At 39.3% G+C, this 26,912-nt stretch overlaps 1 protein-coding gene across 1 annotated transcript in view; it reads right to left on the bottom strand.

The window, feature by feature from the left end:
* The window catches only part of LOC129927749 (RING-box protein 1), a 48,906-nt gene that overhangs the window by 10,549 nt on the left and 11,445 nt on the right, over positions 1-26,912 (bottom strand). Inside the window, exon 5 of the mRNA XM_056038339.1 lies at positions 26,684-26,769. Coding sequence (XP_055894314.1) covers positions 26,684-26,769 — 86 coding nt within the window. The remainder of the gene's footprint in view (positions 1-26,683; positions 26,770-26,912) is intronic.

Genomic DNA, 26,912 nt, shown 5'->3' with positions numbered 1-26,912 from the left:
TAAAGTTTCACTTGGAAACAAACTTGTTTAGATATTAGATGACAGAGAAGGGGGTTTCGTAATGCTTAGAGCTGGGAGCTGTCCACAGCCCGTTCCCCGAATAACTTGTGTGACATTGTCTCTGGGACTCAAGTTTCTGTTTTTCAAGTGTGACTTAACCACTAATACCGCTTCACGAGTTTAGAGTACCCTCTCCAGCAACAGTCTAGCATCAGGCGCACGTCAACAAAGGTTCTCCACGCTAAGCGCACTCAGGCGTTTCTCGTTGCCCTCGTCTGCCAAGCGTGGCGGGCAGAGTGTCGGACTCGTCCACACCACGAATCGCAGCTGGGGCGCCCTCCCGCTGTCTCTGCACATTTTGTTGTGTGTGCAGTGTAAGTGACGTGCAGGCATGTCTTCAGCCGAGACACAAAGACTGAGACCTTTTAGGCTCCAGGGAGGGGGGGGGGGATGAACTAAATAATGTGTAGGGGCACGGTGACACCAGAGTCATACCGGCATCCCAGATGGAATGCCTCAACCAGTTGGAACATTCGGCAGGAATGGCTAGAGACAAAGAACTGAACGCAATTCTTGATAGTTTCTGTAAAGATGTTGACATACTCCGGCGGTGTGCGCGTGCGTTGATTACTAACTGTCTCACGACTTTCTCACCAGGACTACAAGAAGAAACACACAAAAAACAACAAAAAAAAAAACTTGAATGCAAATGTACGCTCTAGGCTACGACGGGTTGCCGTACGCGGGAGAAAGTAATTGACTTGATTCGAGTACAAGAAAGTCAGGATCTAGATATCGGAAATCTCAAGGCACAGGATCCGCTACTTTTAGAGGCATTTCTCTTGGATCTAAATCACTGAGCAGCCATCAAGCGACGTGTTACTTTGGAACCGACCAGGACTTGCGAGTGGGGGTAGGAAGTTTAATTTGGGGGGGGGGGGGTAGGAGAGGACAGACACAAGCACAGACTATCTACGACACACATTTCTCTGGTTCAGGCCTCAAAAGCTAAAAGGACTATTGAAAATCCAATTTCACCATCGCCTATATAGTGCTTAAAGGAGGGGGGAGGAGAGAGAGAGAGAGAGAGAGAGGGGCTGCACCTATAAAACAAGTTCACCATTACTTCCATGCACTTACCCGAACTAAGTGGCCAGCCTCCCCCCAAGCTCTAGCAATAAATCCGTTCTATATGCCCAAGACAAGGAGGCAAGAAACCTTATGTGACCCAACAATAAAACACACACACAGAAAAGGTCATTTAGTGGTAGACGGTGGTTCAGGTCACTTTATAACTTAGGGAACAAAAAAAGGAAACCAACGAAGACAAACACTCAAACACATATTACTATTATAATTAATGAATCAAGGAAAACAATTAAGCGCACAGGTCAAACTGCCCCCATGCATGCGTTTAAATTTCACGTGTTCCATGCAGCTAATTATCCTCAAGAGGAAATAATGATTGAAGAAATCATGCTAATTAGTTTGTGAACGCTGGCAGGCTCCATCAGGGAAGCAGTATCTCAAGGACGTCGCCAAAGTTCCAAGGACAAGACTTTCTTGTACCAGTGGCTAGAGAGAGAGAGAAAACGTCACAACTAGAAATCGGAAGTACACAAAACGCTCAGTATCTGCTTTTTGATTAGCTGACAACCCACGGGCATGGTTCTAGAAGCAGACCGTACAAAGTACATAATGCAGTCCCATTGGTTAAGGTTCGTACATCGTCAAAATACGAAATAGCTGCCCAATAGTCAATATCTGTTTGTGGCTGAGGCACTTTTTGTTTGACAGTTATCCGACATTCCTTCAGATGATCATGTCCAAGCGGAAGGACTGCTGGGGGGTGACTACGGCCGAGGTTCGAACTCGAAACCATCGTAACACCAGTCTAAAGCGCATACAGCAAGGCCGCCATCCTTCTTGTAAAGATCGATACGCCCAATACGGCGAGTCAAGAATGAACACATTTAAACAAAAACGCGAACACTTTACAAGAAAAACATTAACCATACGTTGTTTTTATTTAAAAAAAGACATTACCACCTTTACACAGCTTATAAGGCGAGTGTTTTTCTCTGAAAAATTAATGAATGTTAGATTAAAAAACAAAGGAACATTTTTTTACCTCCCCCCCTCCCTCCTTCCCTGAGAAAGAATCATGGATGAGCCAATGTGTAGCTGTACAACACTTTATAATATTCCAATGATAGGCCTTTAGGTTAGACTTAAAAGACGCGCAAAAATTCAATAATGCTTTACATTCGGAAAGTTCTTTCAATAACGCGATTGTCCTTACAAAAACAATATTGGGCCTAGACCTATTTCTCAAACTAAATTTAAAATTATATATATTTTTACTTTGAAAAATGATAACGGTCAGACTAGACTTTTCAAAATGTGTTCAACGAGCTAGTAATTCTTTTCTCAACTGTTTAATGATTAATGTCTAGGAAAATCGTAAGAGACGTTTTTGATTCGCGTCCAGGTTTCAGGTTCCTCCCCCCTACATGAAGTTGTGACTTAAATAGAAATATTTAAAAAACTTAGTAAAACTATATTTGTATCGGGTACAAAACAAATGTGCCTTTGTATTTTATTTGTATGTAGTTGTTGTTACAAACTCCATCCATTCAAAGATTCTAAATGCCAATGTCAGTGTTGAAGGCGAGGCACTGTGGCCATGAAATCAACATTCTGTGCCAGATCTTATACTAGCCAAGAACGTAACAGGACATTCTCAAAACTTAACTTTCTAGACACCAGCCGAGTACATTGGAAGAAGAAGGAATGATGATGGTTTTTTTTTTTTTTGTATTTTAACGTACGTTCGCCTCTAGCGCTATGTTCTGACTGAGCTAGGAGCTATACAATTTCATGGCCGGACTCATAACACGGAAACTAGAAACATGACAGGCGCCGCTCATCAAAGTACACAGAGTGCATAGCTTACTTAGAGCATCGGGACGGGGGGGGGGGCAGGCTACAGGTTCTAGATCTTAGCACTAAAATGAGAGAGAGAGAGAGAGAGAGGAGTTAACGAGTTGAAAATTCCATGTTGATAATGAAGTCTAATTCTGAAACCTTCTCTAACTCTTCAAATTTGACCCCACTGCCATAATACAGACCTAAAACTGTTCCTAGTCTACAACTCTTATGTTCCTGATTTTATTGCCGCTAATAATAATCCTAAACTATTCAGGGCACCCAATAGAAAGTTGCACCCTGAAATTCCTATCCTAACAGAGTTCACACACTTTCATTAGCAAACTATTCTAAAGTATTCTTTAAACATTGAACATATATATATATATATATATATATATAGATAGATAGATAGAGAGAGAGATAAGCATTTTTATTAGCATTCAAGAGCCCAGCTTCCTTCACAGACTCTGTCAGTGTCTGTCAAGTAGGATGCTAGTAACTATCCGTCCCTGAATGACATCTGTCTCCATTACTTAAACGGTACAACCTGCCCCTTACTTCCTTTGGTCCCTAAATCCTAATTCTTTCTTTTACTCCACACGCACGCATACGCGCGCAACATCTCACCGAGCTGTCTCCAAGCGGGCATCACCATGGCATGGAACCGTTTGGAGAGGGGGGGAAGGGAGGATAGCAGTTGCCGGGTCTACGACAAGATGATGTAAAGAAAAAAAAAGTGCGCGCGTGTATGTGTGTGCGTGCGTGTGGAGGGGGGGGGGGTACGGAGTAAGAATCAATACATTTCAAAAGGCACTCGTTTTGCGTTGCGTCTTTGCAAAGAGATATTTGCTTAGCAGTGCGCCCCCTACGTGAGCGTGTTGGAGATAAGATAGGGGCCAAAAAAATGAGTTTGAAAGTAACATGAGCCAGGAGATGGGCCTAATGGAGAAATCAAGAGCTACATTATTTACAATCAGGAAGTTGTAAAGCTCCAGAGAAACACTCAAAAAAAAAAAAAAAAAAGTTCAGGCTCTACAAATGTTGCCATTAAATGTGGCATGGACAAATAAGGCAAGTCCCGTGTAGTATTATGACCAAATGGTCATATGCATTTGAGATATTCTCGGAATCAATACTAAGTGTACATTAGTTGAGTGCAAACATTTAACAAATGACACGGCCAAAAAATAAACTTGACTGTGAAATGTATTTTGTCTTTGGTTGCAATGGATACACCACCACCATGAGGAGCGTAGATTTCTGTGCGCCTTGATGTTGGGTTTTATTTGAACACATGATTCAAACGACGGCCACGTTAGAGTGGACCACATATTTACAATAGGTTACAATGAAGATATAGGATGTAACGTGAAGATAGAGATTTAGACTAGTCTAAAAATAAACAGAAAGTTGGCGTCCATTGAACTGGAGTAGGGAGAAGAGATGCTAATAAAATATCATTCCAGAAATAGTCAAGTCTTGTGTGCATATTATTTATTTTTACACTAAGAATGTTAAAGAGAACGAGAGAGAGAGAGAGAGAGATGAGAGAAAAGAGAGAGAGAGAGAGAGAGAGATGCAAAGGGGAGGATAAAAAGAGTGTAAGAGAGAGACGACATTGGCAAAAGACCGTTAATTGATGAAGTCAGGACAGTAGACAGAAACTCCTAAGGCTAAATCCGCAATGATACAACCACAAAAGAACTAAAAGCGGTGTCTCTGTAGAATTAAAGTTACAGATACTTTCTATTTTTCAACTACAAAGACCTTGAAGTCAATATACACAGTGGTCTCTCTGAAAGTGATGATATATCCCAAATGTACCCAAATGTTTACTACAACAGAAGGTATTGTCTTTTTTTTTTCTTCAAATAACAACAAATACAACTGAAGCAATAGAGAAATTAAAAGCTATAACATAGCGACGACTACAGTTTAAAGAGCACAGAATAATCAATGACTCGATAAAACGTAATACCATTTATTTGGGATATACTTCATGTCACATCGCAATGATCATATGACTATTTGAAAGTCAAAGACTAATGTCTTTGACTTATTTTGTCAACCGATTCATTTTTTCAATTTTAAACATTTTTTTTTATAGTTATTTAAAATCAATTTCTCAACCATGTTTTCAGCGTTTTTTTTGTTTTTTTTTAGTGATTTCATATATATTTCACTTTTGTATTGGACTATAGATGTTCTACTGTTTTACAGAACTGAAGCTTATCACCAAACCTCCCGCGGGAAGGCGACCTCGGACGAGCCAGGTTCCGAGCGCATAGCACACGACCATGCAACCATCCTTCTCTCTGTCCAGAGTCTTAGCCAAACTGAAGGTCAATTAAGTGTCTAGAAACTACGACAGAAGTAGCAGCTGCCATAAATCAAAAAAGAGAAACGCTAATTCGTTTTAAAACTCAGTTGGGAGTTTCGTTTTCTGACACAAACTCTGAAACATTTACTTGGAGATTTCAAGCAGTGAAATAGTTGATCACGTCACAAGCCAGGCATTCAGATTGGATAAGAAAAATACACACACTATCTGCCCGTGTGTGTGTGTGTGAGATGGAACAAGTGGGAGATGAGTGAATATATTTGCAGTGTCCCTTCACGTGACCAGATGACGACACCCCATGAGCAATGCACATGCGTCAGATCAATACACATCTAACATGGCCCCGTTCTAAGCTCCCCCCCCCTTTTTTTTTACACACAAATCTTCGAGAACAAAATACAGATTTTCAGTTTGGACTTGCACCCAACTGATGAGACGAGCCTGTAGCAGGGATACTTTTCATCTCAAGACATTTTGTTTTTGTAGTGGAGAAACAACTAATGAGTCTCTGGACCAGTTTCTCTTCGAGTCAGAACTAAATTTCACAAATCTTGTACACTTCACATCCCAAGTGAATACCTTTTGAAGTGTATAGCTGTCAAAAGTTATAAGATCTACAAACTGTTGTTAAATAATAGAACTGTTCAGAACTGTGGGCATCCAACTTGACATTGAACCGTAGTCCAAACAGAGGAAACAAGAAAAACAGAAAGACTACTTTAAAACAAAACAAACGAAGCTTATAGTAAGTGTCATTGGATCAGTTTCGATCTTCTTCTTTCTCGTTCTCATGTTTATGTTGGAGTGTTCAGATGACTAGACCAATACATGAGGTGAACTGCGCAGTGGTTTCCAAATCAGGGAGCTCTCCATATAGTTTTCTTTCCATGGGTGTGTGTGTGTGTGGGGGGGGGGGGTTGGGGCCAGTGTTTTGTTCATGCCTCTTACTAAAGAACGCATTTTTGAAAGACATGGTCAGCATTCTCTGGTGACACTCCAGATGGACAGATTTCACTTGTTCCAATTTTTAGCTTCCAGAACATATGTTGTCTCATTCTGTTGTGTCCTGTTCTGAGGCGAAAGATTAGTCGGGATAGGCGTCGTCTTACTTGTGATTCGGATGAGAGTGTGTCCACTTCTTGTTTATTCTATTTACTATTAGTCTCTTCATTTCTTCTGGTTGTTTCCATAAGTCATGTAATGAAATTTGAAAAAGATTTAGAGTTTCTAGACTAACAATAATAAATAGAAATATTACTAACTGTTTTTTAGAGCAATTTCATGCTTCTAGCTTTCTAAATGCGCTATGATCATATCACTTGACTAGTTGGGAAACAAAAAGGGGTGGGGGGGGGGTTCGCTTTTTAAATGCATTTAAAACTTGTTCACTCAGGGCTCAAGCCTTCTCAAGAGACTTATTATACCACCACATCTGTCAAGTACAATTTCTTCCCTTGTTCAATACCAAAAAAAAAAATTACAATTAGTTAATTAACAAATTGGTTAATTATTTTTATTGGTTCTTTTTTGTCATGTGTACAAAATAGTTGTGCAAACTTTTAACTTGATCCGAGATTGGGTGTGGAAGAAATAACGTGTACAAACTTTTGACCAGACAGTCTAATCCTGTATTAAAAGCAAGTCGTTTCTACCAAAGTCTACAAAGACAAGTTACTGTTGTACTTAAATGTACAGTATGTCATAAACTATTTGTTGTCATTTTTTGTAGTAAAAACAATATTCGCTGAACTATTTCCTAACGCACGTGCATTATTGATGCTTGACTCTTGATAGTGTAAGGGGCAATAGAAAAAATACAACAATAAATAAAAATACGTGAAAAAAAAAACTTCTAGAAGGGAAACAACTGCACATTTACTGATATATTTCCATTTACTTTAAGATTTATTTCCCTTTTCTAAATCAAAAGTAATGAATTACCACTAATAAATCAATCATTAATTGGTTATTTTTTTTTATATTGATTCATGTCTTGTTAAGGACAATGAATAATTATGCAAAGTTTCAACTTGCTCCGAGAACGGGAAGTGGGAGAAATAACGTGTACAAAATGTGTACCACACAGGCAGGCGGAGTGAGCTGATGTCAGCTTTATACTAAAACTATTTTAAAAGTATCTCTTTTAGTAACGAAATTGAAAAGTACACTAAAAGCTCAGTGGTGAAGACAGTGTTTCTAGCAAAGATAATGTTTCAAAGTTCTTACGCTCCACACTTCACCATGATAAAACAGGCGGTTATAAAACCTTAACCAAGGTCAATGTGTTACACTGCCCTGAAGTGAAGCTCTAATAATACGCAACAGATGTTTTAGAAGAGAATGTCTCTCTCTTGTATTCATGAACTAAGTTTCACACAATGAACATGACAATGCCCGCTCGTCACAGCATGTTCATGAATGTATTCCGCACAAACAATTCATGTCCAGTAAGTAGCAGGGACACAGCAAGACGTACCCCTGGCTTCCATGTTCCAATACAGTCATGTCCAGTAAGTAGCAGGGACACAGCAAGACGTACCTCTGGCTTCCATGTTCCCAATACAGTCATGTCCAGTAAGTAGCAGGGACACAGCAAGACGTACCTCTGGCTTCCATGTTCCCAATACAGTCATGTCCAGTAAGTAGCAGGGACACAGCAAGACGTACCTCTGGCTTCCATGTTCCCAATACAGTCATGTCCAGTAAGTAGCAGGGACACAGCAAGACGTACCTCTGGCTTCCATGTTCCCAATACAGTCATGTCCCTAATTCTTATTTAGTTCCACATTTTATCCACTTTGCCTTGCTAACATTTTCTTTTCGTACATTTCCCCCCCATTCTACCCACTAAGAGAATAACCTAGTGGAACTATATGCCCTCCCCCCCCTCTTTTTTGCTCCCTCTTAAAGAGCGTGGTGAGCTAGGAGTATTAGAATCAGCACGGACACACGGCAATCACACAAAAAGTTATCAAAGAAAGATTCGCCAATGTTTTGAGAATACCTGACCACTGCTACTGAATATGCAATTCAAACAGATTGGGCTTATCAATCTAATGGGGGGGGGTACCATTCGTGTTTGAGTATTGACATTCTTTGATTAAGTTAAGAGATAGTAAATGGAAAGATGACTTAGACAGCACCAATCTACAGAGAAATTGTGGGTGTTAGTGTTTGAAGGATCCCTGACGTAGCAGTAGACAAGAGACAGTAGAAAGAAAAATGACTGATCATCACATGTCTACAATGAAATTGCTAATGCTGTGGAGTTGTTGTTTTTTTAAATCTCTCTTATATAAGAAACGGTACAAGGGAAGATGAACTGAAGAAGAATTGCGCTCCTATTTTGTTGTTGTTGAGAACCCCTGACTTAGATCTGAGACGGTACATGGGAAGATGAACTGAAGAAGAATTGTGCTCCTATTTTGTTGTTGTTGAGAACCCCTGACTTAGATCTGAGACGGTACAAGGGAAGATGACTAAGATCCTCCCAAGTCTACAAGAAGAGACGAGAGGGGAGAATCAATACACGAAGAAGATCCACTGTACTCGACGAGACCAGCCTGCACACGCTCGTGATGTGGTGTCTGGGAGGAGGGCGGGAGAGACCACCAGTCATGCACAGCAAGATGGCAGATAGCAGGTTTCAGAGCTCTCAGCTGCCCCGGGGGCAGAACAGAAAGACTTGAGAAGCGGAGGGGGTTGAGAAAAGCCAATAAGAAGATACTATAGTGAAGGAGGATATAAGGAAACCTGGACTACTGGCCAGACAAGTGAAAGTATTACAAGGGTTCCCTAATTATTAAATCAATAAGCGTATGTACAGTTAGACAACAGTTGTGCAGTGATGGAAGCAAAACCACTGTCAAGTAAAACTATAAACTGACGTGAAAAGAAAACACAACTCTCTTTTAAGTCGTACAAAATACTCCATGCCAGAACAAGAGTTGTTTGATCTTGACCAGCCAAAAATAAAGTAAAAGTAAAGTTGCCTCTTTTAGACCTTGCGATCTATGGGGCAGATGATGTTAAGTTCATTTGTTTCTGTGGCCCACGGTCAACGTAGTAAACGTAGTGTCATGTGGCCAGCACAACAACCAGCCGCTTTTACTATTACTGATATCAGGTACCCATTAGAGCTGGGTGGACTCTGAGGAGACCTAACTATCCGTTTCTAAGCCAAGGGCTTTACAACCTCAAAAGTCACCTCAGAAGACCTTACTTTTAAAAGACCAGCTGAAATAAAAATGTGTTTAATCTAAAATATTTTAGTTCATGTTTTTGATTACCTTTCATTTTCTTGTCAAGATTTAACAAGGTTACAAAGACAGTTTGTGTGGAAACACAAGCTCAAAATCGGCCCCGGAAGTGGTCCACCCAAGCAGGTAAATTGTCAGGTTTCAATATTTTCAGAAAGATTATCAGACTGAAATTCTATCAAAGGCAAATGACAGAGAAGAATGGAGAAAGGTTGACTGATCTTGTATGGAGCCCCAACAGTCCAGCAGACAAAGGGATAGGTGAAAGTGAAGTTAGATGTAAACTCTGGCCTAACTGATGTCTTATAATGATTATCTAATTGATCTAATTGTTTTGTAAAGGGTCAAGAAAAAAAAAAGAAAAACATTTCCGTAAAAAAAAAAAAAATTCATTTAGTTAGGAGTTCCGGGTCTATGGTGTAACTCTACAGTTCACGCGATAATACGAAATACTACTTATTAATTGCTGTTTTAAAATATGTTCCACTTATATGCATACTCAATAGATTTTTTTCTCTTAAAAAAAAAAAGTAAATATTTTGTTTTGTCAATGTAGTAGTTAGTACAACAGAACTTACTTAACTTAGCAATACAATAGTAAAAAAAAAAAAATTTTGAAAAAAATCTAAAACCGTTTGCATAAATGTGTTAAAACTATGGTAAATAGTCATCTCCCGTACTAAATAGCCTCCCGTGTTTGTTACTATTAATAGTGAATAGTTATAAAAATGGTGCATTTTTATTAAAATAAAAACTGCTTGCATACTTGATTTTAAAAATTAGATTTTTCCCTTTCAGAAAAGAAAAAAGTAGCCGTTGCATCATAACTTTGAATGGTTCAGGGTTCGCTAAAAAAGTAGAATGTGTATGTATTTTCTCTAGAGAAATGCACTCAGTTGGAAGAGGCCGTAGTATATGTTGGGACCCCCTCCCTCCCTGGGTGACACTATGTATTTGTGTTTGTTTAAAATAAAAAGTATTCTTAATAGTGAAGTACTTTTAGAAAACCAAATTAAATACCTCAAACTCACCATAACAGAAAAAAGCACTAATAACAAAATATTCGATACATTCATTTTTTTTTTCCTTTAAGACGGAGTTTTTTCCCCCTAGATCTGGGTAAATTCCTACTAAGTTGCACGAATGCTCCATAATTAAACATCATTACCTTGTACAGTAAAGGAAACAGATATTGAAACTGTGCACACTATAAACACCAGGACAGCTAAACAACAACCAAGCCACTCATATTGTTTAATTGTTTCAGAAATTCCCTACACTTCAATCAGTATTTCCCAATCTCTGTATATCCTAGCTCCCTAATGAGTAGATTAGTCATTAACAAAATAGCTATACGTCTGAATGCATAGAGGGGGTGGGGTCGGATCCAAGACGATAGCGCCAGTGATGCCACACGGAGAGCCGCAGAAAGATGCATTAACTCTAGGCGCTGTCTTGCATATATTTAAATGTTAAGTGGGAGAGGGGGTGGTGGGGAATAATCACACTGTATTAATGTGACATGTGATGAAAAGATATGTGCAGGCCATAAAGCATGCGGGTCGGCTTGACTTGTACAACAGAGAGACCGGGCCATTAAATCACGCTGAATGAGCCAGACAGCCTGGAGGGGCCGGATTTCTTTGTGGCGGTTACTTTCAGGCCCTGGTCACGTGATGTCTGTACTTCTACATGCTTCACACACAGGGCTTTGACACCTCGTCTTAGAAAATATTCTCAAGATGGACCCACTAATAAACTAGATGAAACATGGAAATAGCAGCAAGAAAATATATTTGAAAAAACAACAACCCTTTTTCAAAAAACAAAGCTTATATTAAGCATAGTTGTATAAATTAGTTTGGATCAGTCATGTAATTAAATTAGACCTAGATTAATTATAAAAAAGCATTTATAAAAATTTAAAAAAAGGGGAAACGACATGACTTTGAATCCAAGCCTTCTCGAGCAAACTGTCACCACTCTGCTAGTGGAGAGTCTATGAACATGAAAGATTGTAGTGTCCTCCTATTTTTTTATGTTGTGCCCATTAAGACGCAGACGACGACCTATAAAGGGGGCTAATTCAGCTTATACCAACACAGGTAAAAGAAATAATTGTGCTAAATGTCGGCTTGATCCGAGATTGGGTGTGGGAGAAATAACGTGTACTAACATTTCACCAGACAGTGAGTGACTTGATATAAGCTTTGTAATAAAACTTGACAGACCCTCCCATATGATGCAATGATAGAGGGCCTATTGGGCCTAGAGTCTCGCCCCAAGTACAACAGCCGCAGATTAACCCTAAAGAACTTGAGTCGCAGTAAGCTGAATGGAGTTTTAACTAAATGTCCATTTGTTGCGAGTGTGTTGAACAGTCATCTGGAAATAAGAGCTGACACACAACCTTACTGTTGTCCAAGCTGTTCGTTACAGCTTGTCCATGTGGGGAATCCGGTTAATTAAATGCCTTCAATTCATCTTCTAGCTTAGTTTTGCTTCAACCCACCCTGACACTGAGATCATGAGCTGGCCTGACAGGTTATCAGCGACGCGCTAGGCTGTAACCTCGCGTGACACAACACCGAAAGATTTCATAGCTGCTATGAGCGTAGCCTTGCAGCCCACCGGGAGAGTTTCCCCATCTCTGGGATTCATGTTGAACTGCAGGGGTCGCTGAAGTAGAAGACGTTTAAAACTGACCGGTGGCAGCTGGAGAATACCTTAAAGTCATATTTAGACTTAGAATTAGGTCCACCCTCGCCGTTAGGAGCACAGGATAAAAATCTCTCTCCACAAAGATGGGCCACACGCGACCTACACAGCCCTATTGCCAGCTCAAGAGGCAGTGCCCACGGATTTTTAAGTATTCCCTCACGTATAGCGAGTGTAACGTTCCAGAACCGCGAAGTAAAGACGCTGTAGTTAGTTTATTATTAACACATCGTTTTGAATCATTATACCCCCACCTCCACAACTATCTACCACTTTATTTTTAAATGTATCTATAATATTCTTTTTGGTGCTTGAATACATTTTTAAAATATATATTTTGTCCATTTTGAATGTGCATTAACTAAATATACTTCACTGTGCAATAAGTAGTAGGGATAGCAAGAACGTATCTTTAGTTAACTTCGCAAAATGGCGAAACTACAGCAATAAATATTTCATTTAAATATCATTCCATTTAAAAAGTTTTCCCTAGAATTGGAAGGGGAAAAAAGGAACACACAAAGCCCCAGAGTGAAAACGTCAATTCAATTAAAACAAAATAAATAAGCAGGCTATAAAGTAACCAGGGATTCTAAATCTTTGGAAACTCTTTAATTGATCAGAATACACAAGGTATTACATTAATGCAGCACCAAACTGCCAACTACGATCTATTGTTGGCGGAAAAGTCTTTCAGTGTATCACTGGGGTATTTGACGAGAAACGAAACAATGTGAAGAGTTCTAAACCCAACTTGAATGTTGCCAAATACAGTTAAAAAAAAATAGTCTTCAAAAAGAAGAGCTTAGAAATTATGATTCTGCAGTTCAGAAAAATGATGAAATTCTTTTTTAAAAAACATAGCTTATCATCCCTTCCTTTATTTTGTAGGCTAGTTACCGGAACAAAACAAAAAGTCACTAATAACAATTGAATATGAAGAGAAAACTTTGACCGACAGACAATTATATAGCTAAAATAATGCTTGCATTAATATACAACACAGTATTGAAAGAAGAACCCAAGCTCCCATGCGGTTGTTAAGAGTCCATGTCCCGTGCAAGTGGTGACAACATCTTTTCCTTGCTTGTTAGTTGACAGAAGAACTGGGGATGCACCGTTCAGTGCTTTGAATTCATTCATCAGCGGCCAACTCTGTTGTTTTTATAGCAGGAAAACTTACAGATAAATATTTGTACAGGTGGTGCCAAAGCCGAAGCCTTCATTGCCAAACTCCTCATAACGTAGAACGAAACCATTAGTAAGAAAGTTTTCTTTTTACATATTTTTGTTTAAAACGCAAGGACGGAGTTGACTACATTATTCAGAGAGAGAGAACTCGAGCTTGCAAAATGGATAAAAGGTTTTTGCGAAAAGCTAGAGCTTAATTAACTCTGACATTGAAAACTTTTCATTCCTACAGAATTATTCAGAAATAAACTTATTATTAGAGTTTCAAATATATTTTAAAAGATTTCAATTAAAGAGTTGAAACAAATGCATTTGAAATACAAAATGTTAGCATCTAAGGCACGGAATGGGAAGTTCTGAAAAGAATTTAATATCAAGACAAGCAGTGGGGATTAACCACTCTCTGTTGTACAATTCTTGAGTGACATTAGTTTGCAAGACTAGTAACACCAAGAGGCCAAGAAGGTCAAGGACACAAGAGAGAACACGATAATTGCCTTACAGATTGCGATTGTGGAAATCTTGCTGAATGAGCGCCACACAGAAGAAAAACACAGAGAGAGAGAGAGAAATGTAGTGCATGTGTTTTTATAAAGGTCGCTGTACTGATTACGAGTTAATTAAAGTGTTTCTCTGATCCTAATCAGTTCTCATCAACTCTCCCTTCGGTTTCAAAACAGAAATGCACCGCAACAACTCGACCAGTTCAGGTCTGCTATCTGCGGGACAAGATTATCTGGGCAGCAACCAACACAGCCAAACAAGTTGCTTCAAGAAAGGATTAACGCCAGAATAGACTTCACGTTGAGACTACAATCATCGGTGGTAGCCCTCCACTTTCAAATGTGTATACTAAAACCTTTTAGCTCCACGTGGCGCCCCAACCCCACCACTCTCCTTCGGAGCAAGACTTCTGTCACGAGCTCTGACTGTCACGCCCAGTTGTTTACAGACAGCTATAAATGTCACCTACTAATGACACTGTCAACATACAGTTCTCTCTGACAACTAAACAATGATTAGACAGTCTAGGATGGAGGAGACACAGAAATAATGAGAGATAAGAGAGAGAGACACACACATACAGAGAGAAAGAGAGAGATAAGAGAGGGACACACACACAGAAAGAGAGAGAGAGAGAGAGAGTGGAAAGAAAGAGCTGTTCTCACACGACGGATTAGCCGCTACATGACAGATGGCAGTGACAGACGCCTGACACCCGAGATTGTGTCTGCCCGCGAACCAAAATGTTTCTGCAGACCTTAATTATTATTTACAGCGGCAAGACCTAAGCAGCTTTGTGATGGATGGGTACGTCATCTTACAGGTCTGACACTTTCCGGATCTTAGGTTTGAAAAAGCCCAGACAATTCCACACTACCCACAGTCCAAGTGGCTTCCAAGGCCAACTTCTCACAGTGAATAATGCATAGTTGAACTAGATCTAGCCGGCTAGACCAGGAGTAGCCATCATTTATTAGCATCTTGAAGAATCAAAACTACACCTCGGCGAAAGACTTTCCATACAATGGCAGACAAAATATAATATGTTCATGGAAATAGCAGACAAAATGGAATACTTTCATGGCAATGGCATACAAAATAGAATGTCTCCTAAAGTATTTTCAGTTGGTTAATGTATTATTGGGTATCACATAACACTCGTTATCATTGTGCATACATCTGTGAAGTGAATGCAAGACACTATTTCTCTACATCCGTGAAGTGAATGCAAGACACTATTTCTCTACATCTGTGAAGTGAATGCAAGACACTATTTCTCTACATCTGTGAAGTGAACGCAAGACACTATTTCTCTACATCTGTGAAGTGAATGCAAGACACTATTTCTCTACATCTGTGAAGTGAACGCAAGACACTATTTCTCTACATCTGTGAAGTGAATGCAAGACACTATTTCTCTACATCTGTGAAGTGAATGCAAGACACTATTTCTCTACATCTGTGAAGTGAATGCAAGACACTATTTCTCTACATCTGTGAAGTGAATGCAAGACACTATTTCTCTACATCTGTGAAGTGAATGCAAGACACTATTTCTCTACATCTGTGAAGTGAATGCAAGACACTATTTCTCTACATCTGTGAAGTGAATGCAAGACAATATTTCTCTACATCTGTGAAGTGAATGCAAGACACTATTTCTCTACATCTGTGAAGTGAACGCAAGACAATATTTCTCTACATCTGTGAAGTGAATGCAAGACAATAATTCTACATCTGTGAAATGAACGCAAGACAATAATTCTCTACATCTGTGAAGTGAATGCAAGACACTATTTCTCTACATCTGTGAAGTGAACGCAAGACAATAATTCTCTACATCTGTGAAGTGAATGCAAGACAATAATTCTCTACATCTGTGAAATGAACGCAAGACAATAATTCTCTACATCTGTGAAGTGAATGCAAGACAATAATTCTCTACATCTGTGAAATGAACGCAAGACAATAATTCTCTACATCTGTGAAGTGAATGCAAGACACTATTTCTCTACATCTGTGAAGTGAACGCAAGACAATAATTCTCTACATCTGGGATTTTGACACTCGGAATTTTTAGGACGCCCTTGAGTCAACCCCATAATGGGTACCTGACATTAGCTTGGGAAAATAAGCGCGGTGGTGGTTGTGTTGGTTACATGACACCATGGTCAGCAATAGAAAGAGGTTTCATCACCTTTAACTTGAATCAGAGTTAACTTCTTTCATACAGAATCACTTTGATCTAAGTTTTTACAAATCTGTTTAAAATTTACTCCAATTTTCCTCATCTGAAAAAAAAGCATTTAATTGATATCCAAGACACAGAATGACATAGATGTTTGGTTTTTTGTTGTTGCTGAAAGTGTTTATTTTTCGATGTAAATCAAATAGAGTTATTTCTTTTCGAGTTCTGCTTTGTTAGTTAATTAAGACTGGCGCCCTCTACTCCACAGGTGAGATGAACTTAAAAAAAAAAAAGTCGTTCTAATGTGGTTCGGGCGGGGGGGGGGGGGAAGTCACTCTGGGCGATGAAAAAGAAATAAACAAAATCAAGAAATGCATAAAAGTGATCTTTCGCTGGATTGTTGTAGTTTCAGGTGAGATTTGTTTTTTAATTATTTTATTGCACCAGATCATTTGCGCAGAGAATCTCCCCCCACCCCCTTCTCTATCCGGCCACTTAAAGGAACGTTTATCTGAGGTATGAAACAGAGCAGGTAACATCTCAACCGTTAGCACTTCAAACTTAGTGATTGAAAGGAACCAGAGCGAATGTAAACTGCAACAGTTTGTGCTGGAATCTTTTCATCATCGTTGAAATAAAAAAAAAAAAAAAACAAGTGATCTGCTTTGATGCTCTCTCCACACATAAGGGTCTTTACTCCTGCGAAATATGGGCCGCTAACATTTCTTCTTCATAGTACGACAGTATCCTGTGTCATCATTTTCAGTTGGATCCATGTCCAAACGATGTTTATGTGTGTGCGTGTGTGTGTTTGTGTGCGTGCGTCTGTCTCACAATGTCCTTACTAGGGTGGTCTTTCTCTTGATTTGATGGTTCCACTTCAGTGCCTGTCTCTAGTTTTGTTTCTAATATATAGATCCTCCTATTTCCCTTTTCTGTTCGTTATAGAAGTCTTTACAGTACACTAGTTTATACTTGAATAGTGATTGTCTTTTTCCCTTCGTCTCCTCCAAAGCACTATGCCACAGAGGGTGTCAGTTACATTGTGAGACCTCAGAATTACTTCATTGATAAGTACAACTTCAAAGACCTAAACTAGCATGATGACAAAATAATAACAGTAGCCGAAGGTGTGCTGACAACTGACCTCGCATGCGTCTTCGTGACCCCGAAAAGTCTTAAGATGGCGGTACTACTATAGACCTTTAAAGGGAATTACAATTAACTTGTTTCCCTTTAAACGAAGATCAATTCTGGTAGCGCCACCGATTTTGAAACACGATGTAAATGATAACAATTAAATAATAATAACAATAATGAAGAAAATACGAGAATCTAAGCTGAGAGATTAAGTGACTATGGAAGCTAAAGTTACAATACACCCTGTTGTTATATCAACCGAAGGGACAACAACTGACCTAGTGAACACATTCGAAGCACTTAGTATTCCTAAGAAGATATCACCATTACCTGTCAAAGGGTACAGTACTGCAGCAGACCTGCCACAACACCAGAAACAATCTCAGTGGATACTGTGACCACAATCAATCTTGTTTCCCTTTAACGAAGCTCGACCCTGGCAGTGCCAGAGAATCATTCAATGAAATTAATTTATTTCCATAATATTAATAATATAGTCAAGTAAAACGAAGTCTATTAGCCATGACATTCGGATCACACTCTCCTTAAACCCCCCCCCCCTTCCCTGATGTTATAAGAAGATTTTGTCGTGGAAATAATTTAAAAAAAATTAAAAAAGCATCCCCTCGTGCCTTCAGCTTCAAATACAACGATGGCATTTCCCTCATTGGTACATAATAGATCAGTGAACGCGGAAAGGTTTGACAAGAAAACATCTGGACTAGCGCGAGCTTGAGAGATGTCTGTATGTATGCATGTGTGTGTGTGACTCTGAAGTGAGTATATGAGGTGCTTGTTGCTGCGTCTCCCCCCCCCCACCTCCCACCCCGTTCACAAGTCTTTGTCGTGGTCACAGCGTGTCAATGGGAGATTGGGGGGGGGGGGGGGGGCGAGTAGCTTGCTGGGAGGAGCAGGTGCTAGTGGACATTGTAGAATGAAAAATGACGTCTGAAATGATTTCCCCCATTGTCTGGTCACAAGAAAGAGCCAGGCAAACACGGGTAACTCCAAACCCCACGTCGCCCGAAGACAAGCCACACAATAGCTGACAACAATAGAGCCGACATCACGTTGGAACAAACACAAACTGCGAGGGAGCTCGACAAAAGAGAGACCTAACATTCAGACCACAAGACAGCAGCAGATAAGGTACGCTTTTATTGAGCCCAAACCTTTTTTCTTCTAACTTCTGACATACACAAAACCAAACAAAAGCATCTAAATACTCGTCATTTTTATGATTAACTATTCCAACATGAACATTTCTTAACACATAGTGAATGCCGTTTCTCTCCAGCCAACAGTATTCAAGTGTCGATCCCAATTGAGAACTGCAAGAAGGCGAGATCTAAGTCACGTGATATGTAACGGAACGCTGAGGACGCCTGCTTATTGACCCGTAACAGCATATGGATATAGAAAAATGGAGCATGTAACAACAACAACAAAAACTACGGAAATATTAGGAAATAAGCAATATTATAAAGAGGGCGGCCCATGCGGTATAGTAGACTTTCTTTCCAAATGTCTTTTAAATCAGATGTGAAAAAAAAGTGCTTTACATAGATTCTACATAAGTGCATACCATATGTATAGTTGATTTTTACAGCAAATAAAACTGAAGATTTTTCTAAGATCAAAAGTAGACGCTGCACATGTTTCGTGTGGGTTATAAGCGAAGGTGGAACTAAGAGGGACAGACATGTTCTAACCAATATAGATAGACGACAGAGAGATGACCAGGATACATGCTCGAAGGAAGCTTCAAAACTCAAGGAGAGGAGACAATAAATAACGACTGTGAACAAAAGAATACTCTCAATAAGGCGTAGAGAAATGTTGACAGCTAGAAACAGGGAAGGATGGAGCACGAGAGAGAGAGAGAGAGAGAGAGAGAGAGAGAGAGAGAAAGAAAGGTGTGAGTAATAACATGAGTCTCCATTGTTTACAATGAGTAAGTGAAATGAGATCTTATCTGACAAACAAGAACTCTACACATGCACTCCGGAGTTGGCATTTCAAAGAGATCAGCCGTCTTGCACACTGCCAGTGTATGGAAGAGACATGCCTTACATCACACTGTATTCACACAACACTAAGCATAGTGAAACTTTATAGACTCGTGGCACCTGTCGCTTGGCGACACGGCTTTGAATCCTACTAAATAGATGGGATGTTAATTAGGAGTTAAGACCGTTTTCTTAGACTACCTTACCAGTGCTTCTCAACGCGCTGTTCGCGTACCCATTCAAGTATTTAACCTTCGAGGTGAAAGTACTCAAAATCAATAAAAACACCTTAATGGGTAAAAACAGACTAGTATTTTGTGTCTGGGTTTTTCAGTAAAAAAAAAAGTGTGTGGGAGGGGTTGCTATAGACTAGTATTTTGTGTCTGGGTTTTTCAGTAAAAAAAAAAGTGTGTGGGAGGGGTTGCTATAGACTAGTATTTTGTGTCTGGGTTTTTCAGTTTAAAAAAAAAAACGGGGGACGATCGCTTGGGAAAAAGATCTACTTCAAGGATGCCAGAGAGAAGAACTAGGTCGAGACATGCAGGTGTAAAACAGATCAGATCTGTAATGAATGTAGGTTAAGGCGAATTGAACGTTGTGCTGAGAGTGTTGAACGCACCTGAACAGACATAGAAGCAGCTCCGTCACACGGCCGAGATACATGTAGATCTACTTTGAGACCTCCACAGGAGATTTTGGTAAACGGTTCAATCAAATCCAACTTTGGTTACAGAAAACTAAGTAGATCTCAGAAAACTATTTTCTAAAGCGATGAGATGCCCAAACTAAGACCTGCGGGCCGTATCCGGACCCCAAATTCCGACCCCTCCAAGATTCTACCGACTGTTTATTCTTGGTTCCATTGGACTCGAAATTTTTTTGTTGTCGGCGATGTGGCCTGTGTCACTTGTCAGAAATGTTTTTTTTTTGTATACGACGCCGAGGGCGAAAATGGTTGGGCACCACTGCCCTAGAGTATAGCCCCTCTCACCCGCCCTAAACCACCCCGATCAGCCTTCAAGGCGCCAGACAAACCCGAGCTGTAGAAATGATACGTATTATGTATGTATTTTTGTAACACTCACAGACTCTTAGCATAGAAAGCAGTGAATCATCTAACACGTATTGCTTTTGACAGGAAAAGGGAAGCAGGCCAGCAGAGATGAGAACAGGATGGAGTGGGGAAGGGGGGTACTAAGCAAGTAAGACATTCAACTGCCCGAAAGACGCCATTCGGTGATATCACCCTAGAAAATGAGCTCAACAGTAGAGGGCAGGTGGTTCATTGTTCAAATGACATCATAGCACGCGCGCATACACACTCAGATCGGGATGATGACCGAAGTCTAACTGAACGCTTTAGTTCAATATATCGATCGACGTGAACAGCATTGATCCTGAACAAACACCAGAGAAGTGTGTTCTAGAGACAGACCACAGAATAGATCTCATCAAATTGAAATCTATACATCTCAAAGTATGAACACTGACACACATACACCAGCGGTACTCAGACCTAGATACTTAAGAAATGTTCGCCTCTGACCCCCCCCCCCCCCCCCCAAAAAAAAAAATATCTAAATCTCCAAATTTTGATAAGTCTATAAAATAAATCACTTTAACAAAATGTTATTATTCTTTATTATGTATAAATACATATATTTATATATATATTTAAAGATTAAATCTTATCTTTCTATCCTCCAGATACCACAATTTTTTGTTCTCACTCATCAGCTTGGATATAACAAACATAATTCATAGCAAAAGGTATGCTTGCTTATCTTGCTACATGCTTGCTATTTGGCACCTCCACACTTTTCAGGCTACAAACATACATTCTAATTGTGCGTAGTTCAAACTATCAACGAAAGAGCTTTGAGAGAACTCATTTCTCTTTGATTCCTATTGGAATGGTTAAGAAATTAATACGACTGACAATGAAGAAACATTGAAGATCCACTGGTAACCGTTTCACAAATATATATATATATATATATATATATATATATATATATATATATATATATATATATATATATATATATATATATATATAAACAAGGTTACAAAAGACAGTTTGTGTGGAAACACAAACTCAAAATCGGCCCCCGAAGTGGTCCACCCAGGCAGGCTTCAATATTTTCAGAAAGAACATCCGAATGAAATTATATCAAAGACAAATGAGAGATAAGAATGGAGAAAGAAGGTTAACAGATCTTGTGTAGTGCCCCAACGGTCCACCACATCAAAGGATAGGTGAAAGTGAATGTAAAGTTAGATGTGAACCTGGCCTAACTAGTTCCCCTTTCAGACCTTGTGGTCTATTGGGCAGATTATGTCAAGTTCATCTGTTTTTGTGGCCTACGGTTAACGAGGGTGTCATGTAGCCAGCACAACGACCAACCGCCTTTACTTTTCACCAACTAATGTCAGGTACCCATTAGAGCTGAGTGGACTCAGAGGCGCCCTAAAAAATTCCAAAAGTTAAAAATTCCAGTCTTCAAATCCGGGACCCCAGGTTCGGAAGCCAAGCGCCTTACCGCTCAACCACCGCGCCTCCCCTGGCCTAACTGATTCTTATAATTGATCTAATTTTTTGAAAAGGCTAAATCTCTTATTCTAATCCTCAAAAAAAAATTTTTTTAAAATTCCGTAATAAAAAAAAGGTTCAGAAAAATGAGGTTTATAAGATTACTATTCGTTTTAAATTAGGTCTAGCTTATAATGCATACCAATTAGCTTCTTCTCTTTAAAAAAATACTTGCACAACTGATTTTAAAAATTAGATTTTTCGCTTTCAGGAAAAAAAAAGAGTAGCCGTTGCATCAGAACTTTGAATGGTCTAAAATATTGTGATGTCCAATTTTCAATTTCTTTTCTAGTTTACGAGATCTAAACTGGACGGACGGACAGACGGACAGACATTTCACACTAAACTAATAGCGTCTTTTCCCCTTTCGGGGACCGCTAAAAATCCCAAATTCCATTTTGCTATCTCTTTAATAGTTTGTTAAAATGTGTAATGCACAAATTGTGAGACAAATTTCCGGAAGGATAATAAAGCTAATACTATTCTTACTCCTAGAGAATATTCCAGAGCTCTAAAATTAAACCAGGAAAACAAAGTGTAAGGACAAACTTCGTGTGCGGCATTACTTGCAGTAGACGGTGTTAAGAGAACTAAATACAAGCGGATGCCACGTGACCTAAGGAGGGGCAGAGTTGGGGGGGGGTATATGTTTGGATAGTTATTTTAAAAAATACGATTTAAGTATATTTGTCATCAATATATTTTTTACGTCGCCCCTCCGCACCAAGCAACTCCGGCCCGGGAATTAGTTGTAAATGTAAAATATAAGGAGAAATCGGTGCAGGCTTTAGTGATAAAAGCAAAAGTCATTTTTTAAATTCGAGTAAAAACACGTGTATCCGAGCTAGGACAACCACGATAGAAAGATAGGGAGTCACTCAAATATTTGACTTGACTTCCAGATGACAGCCTGGACACGTTTCATTAGTATCTACCAGCCATCATGTTCCAAAAGGCACTGAAGACGTAAACATCGCGGGAGACATTGCGCAGACCATCAGTGAAAGGCCGTGTCAATAATCTCGCTAGATAGCCAACTCTCCACAACCGCCCATACACCCAACACACCAGCAACATGTTTTATGCTAGAACAGTGATGCCCAAATTACGACCCGTGGGCCATATCCGGCAGTTGGCATGGAACTCTCCGGACATCTTCCACCCAGATTGCACCTAGTAAAGCCGCCTAGGCTCAGTCCCATTGGTCTCGATACGTAAAACTATGATCCTAACAGTAGATAAGTGCTAGAAAATACAAAGAAAAGAACACAAGAAGACAACGCTGTTATTTTTTTTTAACATTTCGAACTACAAGATGCGGTCTGTGACAGGCGTGTCAGAAATATATATATATAAATAACCCCCAGGCCAAGAAATAGGGTGGGCATTACCGTGATTCAGCATCTTAAGTAAAAAACCCACAAAAAAAACAGAAAAGCAACAGATTTAATCTTTTAATTAAACAAGAGTCTACGTGTAATACAAACCAGCCAGAAACGAACAGATGATTATAAATAACAAAACCCTTTCATGATGGAACATCATCTCTACAATAAGACCAGTCAGTAAGGAAAACATCTCACCATCACTATTCTTGGACCTGTTCATCGCAATACTTACACTTCGGCAGCTATCCCTGGCCCTTTGAAAGATACTGACCTCCCGCACTGCTCCGACCAAATACACCTCCATTCAAACTCACCAACATTCTCACACAAGCCCTCACCCTTCACCCCAATCCCACAACATCCTGTAACGAGATACATCCTGATTTAAAGCACAATCAAACACACACACAGAGTAGTTCTCAATCATCATTTCTATTCAAAATTTTAATTCCTTTCTGACTTTTAGGGTGAGAAAGCGAGCGGGCAGAGAGAGAGAGAGAGAGAGAGAGAGAGAGAGAGAGAGAGAGAGAGACTACGACAAGTCTTTTACGAAATCCCATGTCACGCTAAAGAGGGCGGGCGCATTTTTTGTGTACGTCTGTGTGATATGTAGGCGTAATGTGAGTGTGTGAAACAGCAGTGGCAGATCACGGAGATCTTTCGAGATAAAAGGAGAAGGGAGGTGGGGGGTATGGTCAGCAGCAAAGATGAACTTAAGAGAAAAAAATACACGTCATTTTAAAGCACTACCCCCATCCCCCCCCCCCCCACATTCGCCTGCAATGCAGTGAGAGATGGCTTCCCCACCCCCTGCTCACAGCATCCGCCCCATCGTGCAGGCAGAGATAGGAAGAGATTAGCGAAGGGCTAAGTGCATGCGATGAAAGAGATGCGATGAAGAATGAATGAAGGACGCTTGCTGATAAAACACCACTGGCTTCTAGACACACTCACAACACTAGGACCAACGTCAACGAAAGAGAGAGAGAGAGAGAGAGAGAGAGAGAGAGAGAGAGAGAAGGAAATGACTTAGAGTAAGAAATAAAGATAATTGAGCAAAAGAACAAGTCAATCATTGAAAAAACATAAGAGAGAGAGAGAGAGAGGAAGGGAGGGGAGGGAGGGAGAGAGAGAGAGAGAAAATGAAATACATGGATAGATAAAATGTTTCACATTCAAAAAAGAACTTTAAAAAATGTAATTTAAAGCATCAAACCACTCACAAAGACAAGTGTAACGCTGGCATAAAGATGAGACAGAGAGAGAAGAGACAGACAGACAGACAGACAAGAGAATGAGCCGCCTACAAAACGTATAAAATGCTTCAAAGATGGGGGCACACCGACACAAAGTGATGGAGCGGTAACGAAACAAAAAAAAAAAAGACTGATGTTAAAGTTGAGACTTGTGGGAAGCCAATGGCTACAGCTTCAGCCACAGAGACACCCTCATCTCCCCCCCCCCTCCCCCCACCACCCACCCATCAAAAATGAATTGCTTTTTGTCGTAAACGCAACATCTTGGGCTGGTCTTAACCAACCGTGACAGCTGATTTCTAGAAATAAGCGGGAAAACACATTAGAAGAAAGCAGTGCGGGAAAAGAAAAGAAACAAAAAAAAAAAAAAAAAACTAATTGTAAAAACAGCAATGAACGAAAGTCCCCTAAACATAGCAGTGGGCTACTGTCTCACACACCCCTTCCTGTTCTTCTGTGGAAGATAATTTCCAAAATGTGAACATTTCTTATAAACTCAGGTTCACACGGGTCTCACCAAGAATGTCAACACTATAGAACATTTAAAATGTCCAGATTTACTTCCAAATGTTTTCCATTAAAAAAAAAAGTAAATAGTTCCCCTTTCAGACCTTGTGGTCTATAGGACAGATGATGTAACCCCTGTCTTCTGTTTCTGTGGCCTACGGTTAAGGAGGGTGTCATGTGGCCAGTCTTTACTTTTTCCCAACTAATGTCAGGTACCCATTAAAGCTGGGTGGACCTAGAAGTGCCCAAAGATCCCAAAAATTAAAAATTCCAGTCTTCTCCAGGATTCGAGTCCAAGACCCCCGGTTTGGAAAGCAAAGCGCTATAACGCTCAGCCGCCATGCCTCTTGTTATCCATTTTACTATTATTATAATGTGATGACATTCACAGCCAACGCACTAAAAATGTCTAAGAATACAAATAAGACTAATGTCAAATAGTCAGGTTTTCTAAATGAAATAACTTCACTTAAATATAAGAATGCCTTCACCCCATGGAACTCAAAGAGTAAGGACAATGTCAAGGACACTGGATATTTGTTATGTTAATGTATGGCCAAGCCTGCATCTTCCTTGCATGTGTGAGATGGGAGGGTTAATAAAATTCCAGAACTAAAGTGTCACCTAAGTAAAAAAAATAATATGGAAACACCCAAATGAGTTGATCTACCAGATGATAATACAAGACAATTTTTATCATGTTATATATTAAATATATTTAAAACAGTACAAATTTTAAAAAATTGAACACTATTTAAATCATGTGTACAATTTAATCTCTACTTTAAAATGAGTTTTCCCCTGAGTCTCATGACAATAAATGTTCTGAATCTTTAAGTTTAAAAAATCTTAAGAAATGTTGAACAATGAATTCCAGTGTTTAAAACATATTCTATTCTAGCAGTGGGTTGACTAATGGGATTTAGAATAAGAAAACAAAACGACAATGGAACACTAGTGTCCAACCTGATTCTAAGTTTCCAATGCTGGTTTATTGTGATGAGATTTACTTCTAATTGAAGATAAAATATTGTGGAGTATTTTTTTAATTATCCAGTTTTCTTTTTTCAGTAAATCAACTCAAGAGTGTCTAAATACTTAGGATGATAGAAGAGATTAGGGTAAGGGTTGCGTAGGTTAAAATTCAACAATGAATCAAGTTAATGATTACTGAACTGAAATATCACAAGTAAATGCCATTGGACTTGATACCAAGTGTACAAGATAAAAAAAAAATTAAAAAGAAAATTATTAACAATATTCATAATTCACCAACATTTGGTTATGCAAAATATTGCTAATATAAATATAGTCTAAAGAACGAAGTTATATCTATATATATTTAGTAAGGAAAAAAAAAAGACAAACCAAAACTAATAATGAAGGGAGTTTGTGCTACTACTTGAAGTTGGTCCCAGTGGTTCTCACGCAGACATGGGAATGAAATATGCATATAAAAAAAAAAAAAAAGATTCACTTTCAAAATACCCAAAGTGGCCCATTGTGCCTATTAAGAATTAAATGCAGGGAAATGATGAAATGTTTAGATTTTTCAACATCAATTTTAGTTTCTAAGATTGACAAGTGACAGGCAACAACAGCAGCTTTCTCCTTCAGCCCAAGGCAATCAAGACATGAAGAGAAACAAGAATACTTACTTCTGAAACTCCCACTCTCTGTTATCCAGGGGACACACTTGTCTGGTCTTCAGCCAGCGAGTGATGCAGTGAAAGTGGAATGCATGCTGGGAGTAAAATAGATAATAGATGAATGCAATGCAACAATCACAAGTTATTTCTCCACTAATTTAAACACACTTAGGGTCTGCAGACTTTGGAAAAAAGAATTCATCAGATACTACAGTGATATGACTTTAATAATTATACA

This window comes from Biomphalaria glabrata, chromosome 8, assembly GCF_947242115.1.
Source record: "Biomphalaria glabrata chromosome 8, xgBioGlab47.1, whole genome shotgun sequence".
In the NCBI taxonomy this organism is placed as follows: Eukaryota; Metazoa; Mollusca; class Gastropoda; family Planorbidae; genus Biomphalaria; species Biomphalaria glabrata.
The sequence above is the reverse complement of the archived record's forward strand: the minus strand, read 5'-3'. Positions and strand labels throughout refer to the sequence as shown.